This window comes from Odontesthes bonariensis, chromosome 21 (assembly GCF_027942865.1).
Source record: "Odontesthes bonariensis isolate fOdoBon6 chromosome 21, fOdoBon6.hap1, whole genome shotgun sequence".
In the NCBI taxonomy this organism is placed as follows: domain Eukaryota; kingdom Metazoa; phylum Chordata; class Actinopteri; order Atheriniformes; family Atherinopsidae; genus Odontesthes; species Odontesthes bonariensis.
Genome location: NC_134526.1, coordinates 7,564,521 through 7,579,297, shown reverse-complemented (window position 1 = coordinate 7,579,297; position 14,777 = coordinate 7,564,521). Strand labels below are relative to the sequence as shown.

The 14,777-nt window shown below is 41.4% G+C and overlaps 2 protein-coding genes across 2 annotated transcripts; one reads left to right on the top strand and one right to left on the bottom strand.

The window, feature by feature from the left end:
* Window positions 1–326: 326 nt before the first annotated feature.
* LOC142371878 (uncharacterized) lies at window positions 327–5,957 on the bottom strand. The gene is made up of 5 exons (XM_075454619.1): window positions 5,933–5,957; window positions 5,170–5,856; window positions 2,434–3,141; window positions 1,642–2,301; window positions 327–1,182 (listed from the first exon to the last, which is right to left on the bottom strand). The coding sequence occupies exons 1-5, from the start codon at window positions 5,955–5,957 to the stop codon at window positions 449–451; spliced, it is 2,814 nt and encodes a 937-aa protein (XP_075310734.1). The 3' UTR covers window positions 327–448.
* Window positions 5,958–8,698: 2,741 nt separating this feature from the next.
* Window positions 8,699–10,447, top strand: LOC142371087 (migration and invasion enhancer 1-like). The gene is made up of 4 exons (XM_075453689.1): window positions 8,699–8,832; window positions 9,029–9,126; window positions 9,271–9,347; window positions 9,424–10,447. The coding sequence occupies exons 1-4, from the start codon at window positions 8,804–8,806 to the stop codon at window positions 9,505–9,507; spliced, it is 288 nt and encodes a 95-aa protein (XP_075309804.1). The 5' UTR covers window positions 8,699–8,803; the 3' UTR covers window positions 9,508–10,447.
* The last annotated feature ends 4,330 nt before the right edge of the window (window positions 10,448–14,777 follow it).

Below are 14,777 nucleotides of genomic sequence, written 5' to 3'. Positions count from 1 at the left end.
GAAGCTTTTGTTCTGTGGTACAGGTTGTATATCCCTTTTTATAGCTATATTAAAACAATTTACTGGATTACAACACAAGAAACTAAACCAGTCTCAACTAAATTAAGATATTTTTCATTTGTGATATCTAAGGCATCCGCTGATTTTGGGCCATGTACATGACTGAAACTTTGGAATTTTATTCTCTAAAATTGGTTTCCATCATTTACTCTTAATTAGGTTTCAACGTATCCTTTTAAAATTTCTAATATTTTCAAAGGAAACAAACACAGAAGTCACAGATACACTGAGATACATAACCTACTCTTATACAACAGCTCCCTCTTGTGGATACAAATAATAAAGCAGTTGTTGCTTCTTTTTTTTTAAATCATTTTTTAAATATTCCCATGAGTGGATATAATTATGATTAGTTGTGCCGTTATTTTTTCATTTCTGACTCCATGAATCAGCATGTATTGTTCGAATCATTTCTGCTTTTGTCTCTGAGTTCTTGTATGGCTCTCCAGCTGCCCTCCATGTTCAGCCTCAGCTCTGCCAAGTTGCTCCTGATCTCTTCCAGAACCTCCAACTTTGACAGTTTCTTATCGATGGATAGGAGCACCTCTTCCTCTCCAACTTTCCTGAACACGGTGTCCTGCTCTGTGGTGGTATGGTCGGGTTCAGAGGGTTGAAATGACCCCATGGTTTGCTCCCACACCATCTCAAAATAATAGTCAATGAAAGATTCAAGCTCCTCCAGGCTCCTGTTGCCCCACTGGTCTATCAGAGCCTGCAAGCCTCCAGACTCTGAGAGCCTCTGGATAGTCCGCTCTCTCAGTGCAGGGTGGCAGAGGGACTGAACACTGATGACATCCTCCTCTGAGGGCGCCATGTGTTGCGCCGGACATGAAACCAGAAGCATTGTTTGATGTCTGGGTGAGAGCATGTGGTTGTCAGTGCTGAGTTGCTGGTGGGTTTGAGGAGCAGGAAACCGGATAGGCAGATCCTCTGTTTGCCACCTCAGTCCTTGTTTAGCAGAGAGCACTGAAGTTATGTAGGACATGAAGATGTCTCTGTCCATAAAGGTGAATCCAGCCCGTCGTCTGGCTCTTCCTGCTGGTAGTGCCACTACCTGAGCAGAATCTGAGCCCTCTAAGCAGGTCAGGGACCCATTTGGCATGGAAGTTGCTGATTTAGGTACTGTAAAAGAAAAAAAACACACATGGTGGGATTTCACAGGAGTCAAGCTTGATTTTTAACAGCGATCTCAATATTAATCTGCTTATCTCTCATTTAGAGAAATGAAAACATCATCTACACCATAAATAAGATTTTCTTAGATTTTCTCTCTATGTTCATTTCATTTTATATTTCTCTTTAAATATAGAAATTTGTAGTTCACAAACAAATGTTTTAATAGGTTTGAATTAGCTTATTTTTGACTGTCACATTTACTTTTACTGTTGTAAACATACACATTTTACTGTTTACTGTTCATCCATTTTCTATACCCACTTTATCAAATTGAGGGTCACAGAGGACTTATTATAAGGCCTGTCCCAGGTGTCATTGGGCCAGAGGTGGGGTACACCCTGGACAGGTCACAGATGCACTACCGTGCACGCTCACATCTAACTTCTACAGTTGGTTTGTACTCACAGTCACGGTGGAGCTGATGCCTGCTGCTCATTTGCTCCTTTAAACCCTTTTGACACTGCGTTGCATCTGGATGCTGCTCTTGTGCTGAACGAACACTTTTCCATATGCGATCACCTTTATGGAGATCAGACATCCTCTCTCCAACCAGCATTTCCTCCACCAGCTCAACTAGCTCCCGAACCTGAGCACCATCCCCCCAGTTCTTGTTGTCTAAAACATGGTATCTGTTCCCACACTGCTCAACGAGCCTCTGCAGCGGCTCTCCTTCACCCTCGATGCGCTGCTCGATGCTTGTGTCTCCCAGCCAGTCGCCATAGCTGAACAACACCATTGCTCTGCTCCACAGCTGGCCTCCTCCAGCCTCCAGCTGCTTCTCCGTGGCTTCCCTGTGGACCTCTTTGAATGAGGAGCTAATATTGACAACAATGAGAAAAGCAGAGGTCGTCGTCAGGAGGTCAGAGGTCACAGGGAAGCAGCCCGGTGTGTCCACCACTGCCACCTTCTTGCCAGTGATTGTGGCTTGTTTTTCGGTGCAGGAGGTATTTCGGGTGTCTGTGTCAAAGCTCTTTCTGCTGAGGATAGTGTTTCCACAGGAACTTTTGCCCACTTTCCTTCCACCAATAAGTATAACTCTCATCTGTGGTAGAGGGTTGAGCTTCTCTGTCAGAGAGAAGTTTTATACAGTTATTAGAGAGTCTGAACACAACATTTCATCAGCTAGTTATCGTTTAATGGCCTGAATCACAGAGACAATATCATGCTGACATTGTTTACTAAATGTATCCAACTCACCAAGCTGAGACCTGGCCATCTGCCTTTGTTTCTCCTTCTTCATCTGCCTTTCTCTCGCTCTCTCTGCTTCTTCCCTCATCCTCCTTCCCAACTCCTCTGACACTTTTCTCTCAATCTCATAATGCCAGCCGTCACAGCCTGTCATCATTTCCTCAATCTTCCCAATCAGTTCTCGGACTTGAAATCCATCTCCTTTGGTTTTATTGTTCAGAACGTGATATCTGTTGCCGCATTTCTCAGCAAGCCACCGCAGAGGCTCTCCCTCGCTCTCAATGTACTGCTCGGTCATCGTCCCTCCCAGCCAGTCCCCAACGCTGAACAACAAGATGACTCGACTCCAGATGTGTTCACTGATGAGCTCCAGGTGCTCCTGCGCCGCTCTCCTGTAGGTTTCGGTGAAAGCTCGGTCCACGCGGATCACCAGCAGAAAGACATGAGGTCCCGGAGGACAGAGGGACAGACTCAGCACCATCTCCCTTCGATCGAAGAGGGAACTCTCATCACAGAAGTAGTTCATCCACCAGCCAGGTGTGTCCACCACCGCCACCTGTCTCCCAAACACTGCCCCTTCTCCCACCTGACACTGGGCTGTTCTCCTGAGTCCCTGGCTGCTCTCTCTGGCCAGGATTGTGTTAAAAGCTGAACTCTTCCCCGAGCCCTTTGCTCCAAGCAGCACAATGCGGACATTAGTGACGGGCCTTAAGTTCTCTGAAAAAAACCAAAGGAAAGATAAAGAGCAGATGGAGAAATGTTTTTTTTTTATCTTAAAGAGTTTATTCAAACCACAGTTCAATAGATTTTAAGCCTACTAAGCATGCAAAGGTTGAGGTAACAGGAATGTTTCGTGTTATTTGCATAGTTGCTGTTTTCACCAGAGCTGCAGGATAAGATCAAAGCCAGTGACGCAGTCCATTGATTCTGAAAAGCTTGCAGTAAGGAAGCAGGAAGTTGCATTTTCCATCCTGGAAAACTAGCCAGCTTTGTGGCACCAGGACATAAGTTTAACTGGTTGTTTCTGATCTGAAAATGTCCGCCGAATGCAACATGCATGTGTAACCTGTTTTTAAGATTGTGTTTTCACAAACACAGAAGCAGCTACATTTCTATTGTATAGAACAGAACAAGCTTGTTCTGCTCTATTCTATTTTTCCATCATGGATCATTCCTGATTATTTGATGTTTTTTATTGAAGTATCATGTTTGAATAGGGATTAAAAGGTGACACTTAAGGTGTAGGCAGTGGACTAAAACAACTGTGGCACATAGACAGGGAAGACTAAAAGAAAGCTTTGTTTTGTACATGTGATTATCTCATTCAGGGTCAGAATCTAAGCCAATGATGAAGTGCCTCAAAGTGCAATACCACTGCTCGCCACTAAAGACTGACTCCTTACGTATTTGGCTCCAATAAACTTTATACTTCCGTAAAATTCTGTCATAAGATACAGAGTCAATAAAAACCATGTAAAAAAAGTCAATTGGTGTCATTAACTATTCCATTCAGTTATGATATCCCTGTGGTTTAGCATATGTTTGGGAAACCAAATGAGCCCTGAGTTAATTCCTGAGCACAAGAAATCTGTACAGGCACTTTGGAATATTCAACGGAAAAACAGAAAAGGTAAATAATGGTTCACCCTGCTCACTGCGGTTTTTAGGAATTAAGCGGATCGTAATGTCAGCTAGAGATATGGGGCGTTAAAGGTAATTGGCTCGGAGGAAAATGTTTCGGCTATGCAAACTTAAAACTGACACCAAATGGACTTCAAGACAATATGAGCTGGAAGTGTTTGCTGGGTAATGTGAATGACTGTTAAGATTGTGCCTGAGTTGTTCTGTAAGATACACACAGACATTGATAGGTTCTTGAGATTAAGATATTTTGTGGTTGGGAAAGGACACAATGAATCAGATGATTGGATCCTGACTGATAAAATTAAACTCTCTCCTTTCCACTGTGATGTGAGCCAGTAAACAAGTGAAATCCTTAACTTCCTCCTTAACTTGGATATTGAGATGTGCTCTCCTTTTTTGCACTTTTTTGAGTTTGGATATGGCACTACATTGAGGATTATAGTGTTGAATATCAACTTCTTCTTTTTAACTTTGGCCAAATGAGGGTCCACAGAAGGTAAACTAGTTGTTCACAATCAATTTCATCCTCAGAAAGGATGAGTATGAGGTTCTGAATGGATGTTTCTGTTCCTAGTGCTTGGAGTTTACTCAGAATACCAAGTATTATTGTTTCTGTCACACGTCTCCATAGCAGTTTCATGTAATGCTGCTATGATCAGTTAAGAGTCTTGCTTGGGGTGATGGAACACTATGTGCAGTTGAAAAACAGAATAACAAGTATTAAAGAGTGCTGATCCATATCAATCAGCTGAAATGAGGGCGTAAGGCTGCGTGTCAGAGAAAGGAAGAAGTGGATCAGTTGGTGAGAGTTTCTGATGATAATAAGAAGCGGGTGTTGCCAGCTTTATCCTGGACAAATACACTTGGTAGGCCTGCAGGAAAAGTCTCATGCACAGGGATGAATACTTAGTGTTGCCATAGCAACACCTTCAGAATATAATTAACAGCTGGTATTTGCATTAAAAGCAACATTGATAATGACTTAACTCTGACATAACTAAACCTAAAAGGTCTCAAAGGTGGGCTTGACTGATTTCAGTTCTTTGTGGAGTACCTTTAATAAGATTTTCTCTTTGATGGCCTTCTGAGCCATTCACTCACCTCGCATGAGAGACCTGTATTGTTTCATCCTGAGAAACCTCAGCTGAGCCCTCTCTTCCACTCCTCTTTTCTCTTCGGCCGTTGCCTGCAAAACGTTTTCCTGTATCTCAAAAACTCTGTTTCCATATTCTGCCACAAGTTTTTGTATCTTCACCAGCAGCTCTTTCACTTCGGTGTCCTCGTTCAAGACGAGACTGTGGACCCTCTGACCGCACTTCTCCGAGAGCCAGCGGAGGGCCTCTCCACCCCGTTCCACACACCCTTCCGCTTGTGTGTATTCAAACCTGTCGGCAAAGGTGAAGATGACCACGCAGTGGCTCCACACCCTGTCGCCCAGCAGGGCTACATGCTCCTCCACAGCTCTACGGCGCCTCTCTGAGAAGGCTGAGCTCGCCTTGACTGTAAGCAGAAAGACGTGAGGCCCTGGCGAGCACAGAGAGACGCTGGTTATGATCTCCCTCTTGACCAGCTTTGATGTGTCCTGTGCGCTGAAGTCGCACCACCAGCCGGGAGTGTCCACCACTGTGAGCCATCGCCCGGCCACCATGCCCAGCCTCCGGGAGCAGGTGGTCCTCTCTTTGGTGACAAACTCTTCTTTGCCCAGGATTAAGTTCCCCACAGAGTTCTTCCCAGAGTTTCTGCCTCCGAGAAGTACAATACTTAACTGCGATGTGCACCACCCACCCCCTGATGAAAGTACAAAGAATTAGTTGAGTAAGGTTATAGAACAAAGATATAATGCGGTTAGTATATTATAACTTACATGCTGACAGCTCTCTGGTTCCCATCTCAAATTCTGTACCACCTGTAAGCAGTAGATTTAAACCCAAGCATTGTTTCTTCTCATCTCGCCTGTTTCCGTCTTCTTTATTAAATGCAAGTGAAGTTCACTGCTGAAGGAGCAACACAAGAGATTTCTGTTTTATAGCTTTATGAGTCTGAAGGTCATCTGTAATGAGTAATCAGGCGAACTCAGTGGACAGGAAGAGCCACACCTCTCAGTTGCAGGTTGACAGCTGACTCTGAAAAGAGTGTATAGTTTACTAAGTACAGAAACAGGCACACCGGACAGGAGATATCATGTTCAGGACAAGAAGAGCTTATAATAAGTCACCTTAGAATAATAAGACAATGAATTTGGGTGGAAAATGCAGAGACGTATGGGAACCTGAAGAAAAACGTTATGTCTAAATAAAATACTCGTGTTTTTTCTTTGGCCTGAAATGCTAGTTAACCCATTGCATTGCTTTGGTGTGAGTCATAGAGTTTTGGCAACCATAGAGTCATCTGCCTTCTCTTCAACATAGCTATTAACAACAGGATATCATGGCTTGCCATATGCAGCCACAGTTGTGTCATTCCTTTCACATTGAGCTCCTCGTTTACATACTTTCACGAACTTTTTTTCTTTTAGCTGTGTTAGATGGGCATATAGGAGTTAAACCCCCCCAAAATCCCACCAGTTGCGCAAACAGTGGGTATGCACTATATGCGGCGCATAGTTGCACTAGAGGGGGCGCCAAAGCGATGCAGGAAATATAATTTCGGGTTGGCATTGTCTTTATTTAACAGCTTTTGTGCATGTGTAAAGAAAATTATCTATAACAGAGGCATGTAACAGCCGCAGGAGACCACACCGGGTGCCGCTCCTGCAGCTAACAACAGGAAAATGAGACTACAATTCACACAGGCTCACCAGAACTGGACAATAGAAGACTGGAAAAACGCTGCCTGGTCTGACGAGTCTCGATTTCAGTCGCAGTCGAACTAGTGGAACGGAAAAATTACATTTCCACTAGTTCCGCCAACGGGTTAAATTACATTTTGGGTAGTGCAGCTATGTGCTCTCAATTAAACAAAATAACTGAAATTTACCCTTAAATTGACCCTTAAGTTTACCCTTTTTACGCAAAATGAGTTTTGCACACATTTGCAAGCACGTAGCGCTAATTGTTGAGGATGTGCACAAGGGATGCTCCATAAATTTACTTCAAATAGTCTATTCTCTCTTTTTTGTAACATTTCTCTTGGCTGCGTTGCCTCCCGTACATGTCTGTGGATTATCATAAAGAGAGGAGGATGGAATTTGTCTATAAATAAAGCCGGACCGGCGAGAGACTATAAGATTGAAGGTTATGACATACAAAGCGTGCTTTTTCTAGCTAATGATGCTTTAATTACATTAATGACTGTTGTGACCCACCATCCCCAATATTCTGCTGTCTCTGAATTTACATTTCATTTAGTTTCATTAGGTACAGACAGCAAACCACGTGACACCTTCATTATATGATCAAAGACCCACAAAGTGCGTAACAGGTGAGCATGAAGTTATTTTCAGTCCTTCATTCATAAGAGGAGTTGAATCACTGCTAAGAGGGATACAAAACACTTCCTTTCTGAGTCTGTTAAACAGGATTAACATGGCAGTTTGCCACTGAACATCCTGAGCTTCTCTTTGTTGTCAATGTGAAGCAGGGGGTGATGGTTATTGTTCATTACAGTTTATGTATGTTTGCTCTCTTGGCTGCTGATATAACGGAATCCTACTCCATGCTTAATTTCAGGGCAGCTCACCTCACTGGCATGTCATTCTCATAACCTCCCACCTCTTAATTCTGCTTTCCTACAAATCAAATTTTCTATGTTATGTGAGATCTTGAGGTCTGAATGAAAGCTTGAAATCAGGGGTGTAAAGGGTAAAGAAGATAGGAGTCATTGTCCTTAGAAGATCAGTCTCCTCAGCTCCACTCTGCAGTGATTAGCATGGGAGGGATGCTGCATACTCCATGATAACAGCCTCGGGGAGAAGTGCATCTTGTAACAATTTGTGGCTTGTGCAAATTACCTCACCAATTTGCAAATAAATTACCTAAATCAACCAAGAACCTGAAATCTGGAGGGACCCTGGATCTGAAACCCTGAGGCAGTGGCCCATGCTGTCTGCCTACAAAGTAGGTGAGGTTTGGGGACTAAGAACAAGTCATTAAAGCTCACAACAAACCAGGAAGAACCACCAAGCACTGCAATAGTCCAACTGTCAGGGGTCAGGGAATTATCTAGCAGACATATGGATATTTTTAGTACTTTTTACATTTAAACTTCCAATTTGAAAATATATTATATACACATTCTAAAGGATGTGTTTAAATCTTTTATATAAATAATATAATGATGAAATACGATTCAACCCAGAGAGAAGTCAGTCTCCCGTCTGACGATTGTGCTACTAAACAGGACGCTTAAAGGAAACCAGGGTTTGAAAAGACTCGTTTCCTGTTTTAACCATAAGTTGAGTGTGTTAGGAGGTTAGTTTTATCAGGATTGATCTTGTAGTTGTAGATCCTGTAGATCTCGCATTTTCTTTGCTCTTATTTGATTCTGCTTGTTTGTTTTTTGTAACGTGATAAAAAAAAATTAATTGCTGTAATTTGTTGATGTCAAATAAGTATGATTGACAGCGTTTTCTCCTGTGTCCTTTTTTTTAAGTGCCGTATTAATGTTACGCACACGTAACGTGTTACGTGTGGTACGCCCCGCCCCTTCCAGGTCTCAGTTATACAAGCTGATTGTTACCGCAGTAAACAGACCTGAAGGGGATCTGAAGACGTGCGTTTCGGAAGAAACTATAAACATGGGGGTGACCGTTAAAGTCGAATACTGGTAATTAGATTTTTTTTTTTTGCTTTTTTGTGTGTTTTTTTCCGGTAATTCTCACTTTACAGACAGTTACTCTGATTGATTATCTACCATTAGCATCATTAGCTCATAGCTCAGCTGAATTGTGTTGAGCCTGAGTGGCACTTTATTGTGTATTCCGCAAGTTGTTTAACACGTATATGTTTTTCTTTTCATGCAGTGGCGCATGAGGATACGAACCCCGCTATCGGGAGCTCGCCCAGACTGTCAAGGGTGAGTTTCCCGATGCGGATGTGTCGGGCTCCGTGGGAAGATCAGGTAGATTATACATTCTGCTGTCAGACATAATGTTCAAACCCTATTCTGAAAACGCTCTGATTGCATTGGATTGGCATCCTGAATATTATGTCAGCACTGATGACTGAAGGCAAAGATAGTAAAAGTTGCTTTCTCATATTTTAGGCAGCTTTGAGATAGAAATCAATGGGCAGCTGGCCTTTTCCAAGCTTGAGACAAGGGGTTTCCCATACGAGGATGACGTAAGTAACATGCACACATGTTGTATGCAAGTTATTGCACAACAGTACGGTTTATGATGTTGTTTTCCTTCCACAGATCATGAACGCTGTCCAGAATGCTTACGATGGGAAACCTGTGCAGAAGATCACCAAAAGCCGCCCGCCGTGTGTCATCATGTAAACCTCGCTCTGTGGCGCTCTAACATCAGCAGCATCAAGGAGGGCAGGTGTACCAGCAATGCCACCTCGGGTCTCTCTCTCTCAGGCCCTGCTGAAACAGGCTGGGACGAAGCTGCATTCTGTGACCCAGGTTACCAAACTCTGCTCTGCCCCTCTGGCTCCTCTCTCCGTTCCCATGGGGTGGTTCAGGCTGTTAATGATTACCGTAGCTGAAAATTTAAAAGGTTATGGTATGATGAATCCATTCCTGGACTTTCCGTCTTATAGGAACGGAGACGGGGAGAATTTGTGGCAGATGGGTTGAAGGGAACTCACTTTTCTTTTTCTGTAGCCTCATTGCCTGATATTCTCTGATTGCCTAAATGTCTGAATCTTTTTTTTTTTTTTTTTTTCAAGTGTTTGTTGGTTTATTCTGCAGTGAATGATTTTCATTGAAGTGCAGAGATGTTACAAAGAAGTTCGATCAAATCTCTGAAGAGAGAGGGAGACTCCACACCATGTTAAGTAATCTCTTTAAAAAGAATTGATCTGAGATCTGATAACTCTGTTTACCAAGTTTACAGCTGCTGAATACTGCTGCAGTGTCGTCATTTGTGGCAGGAAACATTAATCATGGTCTAATTTCATATCAAATCTGAATAGCTTCCAACAATAAAAGGGTTGTTCACAAAGCCGTTAGTGTAAGCGGCTGCAGCATGAGCTCTGCCAAGTCTCTGCTTTGAACCTGTTGTTCTGCCATCCCTTTTTTCTGTTGGAGGCAGTCTGTTATTCAACTTGTCAGCACTTTGAGCCATGATCAATTGTGCATCTGAAGGCCATCACTCACTGGTCTGTCAGGTTCACAGAGATGAGATGTCAGCTCTTTTTCCAAAAAAAAATCATGTTGAATTATTTACACTAATGTCAAAACTATATTTTGAATAAAGGCAATGATTGTTCAAGTTCTGTTTTTGTCTCTTTTCTTATTTCGAGCACACTGTGCATTATACCCACACCTGTTTTCGAAGAATTCCTCAGTGGGTGTGCTTGTTGTGAAACATAGAGCTCCTCTTTTGGGTGTTTTCCTAAATGAGTCCATTGAGATTGCAGGCTAGCAACATTAGTTATGTTACTGTAAAACAGGTATTTCTGTTTAGGCTAAACATTAAACGTGACTATAGTAGCTGTAGTGTAGAGCTACTTCAATGCATTAACTCCTGCACTGGGCAACATAAACACGTCAGTTTAAGTGAAATGTGAATTTGTATTTCCTTAGAAAGGTCTGAAAAAACTTTTCACCACTGATTAAACCGGAAATAACTTCTCAAGTGAACACCACTGAAGAGAAGAGATCAGGGATTTTATAACATTTCCTGTGCATAGCTTCATCTTTCTTTCTTTCTGAAGCTCTGGGAATCATTCAGCAAGGCAGTGCTTTGTAATCATATTTACACTAGGGGGCGCCAAACTCAACAAGGAACTATTTTAGGTATTTTTGCCTCAAGCGTCCCCTCAGACAGATACTGTAAACCGCAGTCAAATGACAAGTTTAATGTGCTGCTTGAACAAGTACTGCAACACCTGGATATCCCAAACACATTCTAATTCAGTGCACGAATTGTTTGAACTTATTTTTAATTGTTCAGATATTAGGTGAATTTAGATGTGAATTCATAAGGTTTGCAGCATGCAACAAACAAAAACTAGTTTTAAGTTTAAGTCGACTATCATTGTGCCAAAAATTCATGGTTGTTTATGACTGTTTTTAGATTGAGCAGAAAAAATGTAACTGAAGATTGAATTCAAACGTGTCAAATCCTTATTAGCTATAATGTCAGGACTGAAATAATGAATATAGCATGTGATCGTGGTCAGGCTGGATGTAACATGTAGTCGGTACAATATTGATCTGAAGTGAATTAAAGATGACCTGTATTGTGTTTATTCCTCATTAAGGGATGATACTGTATGTTGTGTTGTGTGCACACAATATGACGAGGTGGGTCTTTGGTTCTGGCCCTCAGTGATAACTCACACAGGCCTGCTTGTTGAAATGCTGATAGGGCTCATCTGTGTTGCCTTAGTTAGTCCTGCTATAAGACAACTGAATATGTAAAGTACTTCAACATCTGACCTTCCTTAAAGAGGAATATTTCAACCTCAGCCACCTGCCTGCATACAGGCGATCTCCAGTTAACCAGTTAGGGGACCAACTATCAAAGATTTAGATGAATAAGTGACTCCAACAAGCCTAAAACTACTAATCACACTTTATCTACAGAACTGATGCTTCATAATATATACTTTTAAACTCTGCAAATGCCCCTATTTTAAAATGTCTTAATTCATCACGTTGTGCTTTGAGTTTTCTGTGAAATTGTCTGAATAAAGTGTGGAGTGTGATAAATATATATGAGGATGTTTGTTTAAAATAGGCTATATGAAGACTGGGAGTGTCTTTACACTGTATGTTCAGGCACATGGACGCAGCAGATAGCTTCTACAATTAGTGATAACAGGCCTGTGCCACGGGGTCTCCAGCTGGGGCCCACTGTCCCTCACTGTTTCCTCTGCGGGGCAAATAGTTTTCATACATGGTTGGCTTGGTTTTTTCTTTCATACAGAAAAGAAAATCCTGATCTCTGCCAATCCTTTTTAGGTCATATTCATGTGTAATAATAGTAAAATAAGGCACTATTACAAAAAAAGATGATCTTGCTTTATAGACCTTATATTCACTCACCGGCCACTTTATTAGGCACATCTGTTCAATTGCTTGTTAACACAAACAGCTGATCAGCCAATCAACTCAATGCATTTAGGTATGTAGAGACAACCTGCTGAAGTTCAAAGTGAGCATCAGAAAGGGGAAGAAAGGGGATTTAAGTTAAGTTTAAGTTTAAGTGACTTTGAACGTGGCATGGTTGTTGGTGCCAGACGGTAACTCCAATAAGCACTTGTTGGAATGCAGAATACCATCTCTGAACACACAGCACGTGGGACCTTGAAGAAGATGGGCTGCAGCAGCAGGAGACCACACCGGGGGCAGCTCCTGTCAACTAACAACAGGAAACTGAGACTGCAATTCACACAGGCTCACCAGAACTGGGCAAAAGAAGATTGGAAAAACGTTGACTGGTTTGAGGAGTCTCGATTTCAGTCGCAGTCGAATTAGTGATGTAACGGAACGAAAATTAAATTTCGGGTTCATTTGCTTTAATTTTGAGACCCCTTCGGTCTGTGTGTGTGTATATATTTAGAATTAATTAATTGATATATATATATATATACAGTATATATTTATATATATGTATATGTCCATCCCTTTATGAGCACATTGAACCATCTTCTGATGGCTACTTCCAGCAGGATAATGCACCATGTCACAAAGCTCATATCATCTCAAACTGGTTTCTTGAACATGACAATGAGTTCACTGTACTCCAATGGCCTCCACAGTCACCAGATCTTTATTAGGCACACCACTAGCAAGTTGTACCTAATAAAGTGGCCCGTGAGTGTACGCTCTCATATATATATATATATATATATATATATATATATATATATATATATATATATATATATATATATATATACAATTTTTTTTCTTTTTTTGGCAGATGGTTTATAAGGTTGTTTGTTCATCCCTTAAGAGGAAATTTCAGTATCTTAAAAATGTGTTAAACTTGAAAGAAGATTTAGAAATATCTGAACACACAAGAATAAGTGAGGGAATATCTCAGATTCGGACCCACCCAGTGCAACTTTGAAATACTTTGATAAATAGAAAAGCAACTTAATCACAGACTTGAAGAATTTGCCAAAAAAATGAAAGAAAGACGAATCATTTAGGACCCACATTGAAACATGGTGCTGCTAATAAACAAGTGTGCAGGATTTATTTCACCCTGAAGGAGACACCTACAGTATATCGAGTCTATCCAGAGCCGTGAGACGTAGCACTGCAGAAACATGCTCCACCCTCTGGCTTCATCTTTATGAGTCGTGATTCATACTGCAATCAGCCCAAACACACCAAACACAAACAAGACTAAGGAGTGCTGATTGTCATGGACTTTCCTCCATAGTCACCTGACCTCAACTCCTCAAAACAAAGCTAACCTTTCCTGACATCACAGAAAACCTTTATCAGGTGATGCTAGGATAAGGTTATCAGGTCCTTAATAGCCCTGTGGAGTCCATGCAGCTCCAGTGCTGCTGTCATTGAAGCAGAAATGGAGCAAACGCATTCTGAGGTGTCACAGAATTCAATGTTTTTGAAAGGTTCACTCACATGGTTGAGCTGATTTTTATCAAAAGCAATAAAAGATTTTCAAATTCCTTTCAGACCTTTGTCAGACCAGTATGTGAACAAAGATATTCAGGGACACAATGTCAAATAAGCTCCTAATGAGGTACAAAGACACAGAATCATATTAAAGTTCAGCATAATCTGTAGTTTCAGCAACCAAAAGCTGCACTACAACAAGCATGAACAACATGACTCTATCAGTAATGAAACAAGAAATCTTTGATGGGAAAATCAAAATACTCTGTTCTGAGAGTAAAGAACTCTGTTATTCTGCCGATACAAGATAAACAGTGACTACAACAACAATGAGAGTTTGAGTATTGTTGCTCAACAGCTGGCCAAATAGATCATGCAATGGCAGGAAGAAAGATTCAATAAAACATTAATTTCATGTATCACATAGAGTGCATGCTGGAAGTGTTCATGTGTGCTGACAGGCTTAAAATAAGTTCAGCAACATCTCTACTCTCTTCATGAAGGTAACAACTTTGGAGCAGGTCTTAGATTTTTGTTAAAATAGAACAATTATGAAGGTGTCTCATCATTAATTAACAGAAATGTAATTTTACAACGAGGATAAAACTGAAAAATATAGTTTTCCTTATATTTTCATTTTTTAGCTTGATGATATCTTTCCACTCTTTTGACAGTTTCCCTGCCAACTTCATTAAGTCAACACCTGGAATTGACTTAATTCAGCAGGCGAGCCTTATCAAAGCTTAACAAGCATTGTTTGTTGGCATTCAGAAAATCACAGAACAGCAATAGTCTGACATGAACGGGAAGATCTGAGGTTTTCAAGTTTCCTCGTCTGCATGTTCCAGTGAAGGCACACTCCTGCAGAGTTATCCGCCTCAGAGACCACTAACTAACCACAGCTCAGTTTTCAGATTTCAAGCAGCTAAAGCATCTCAGTGTCAGGCCTTCATGATAGAACTGCTGCAAAGAAATCACTAAAGAGGGGGACCAATGAGAAG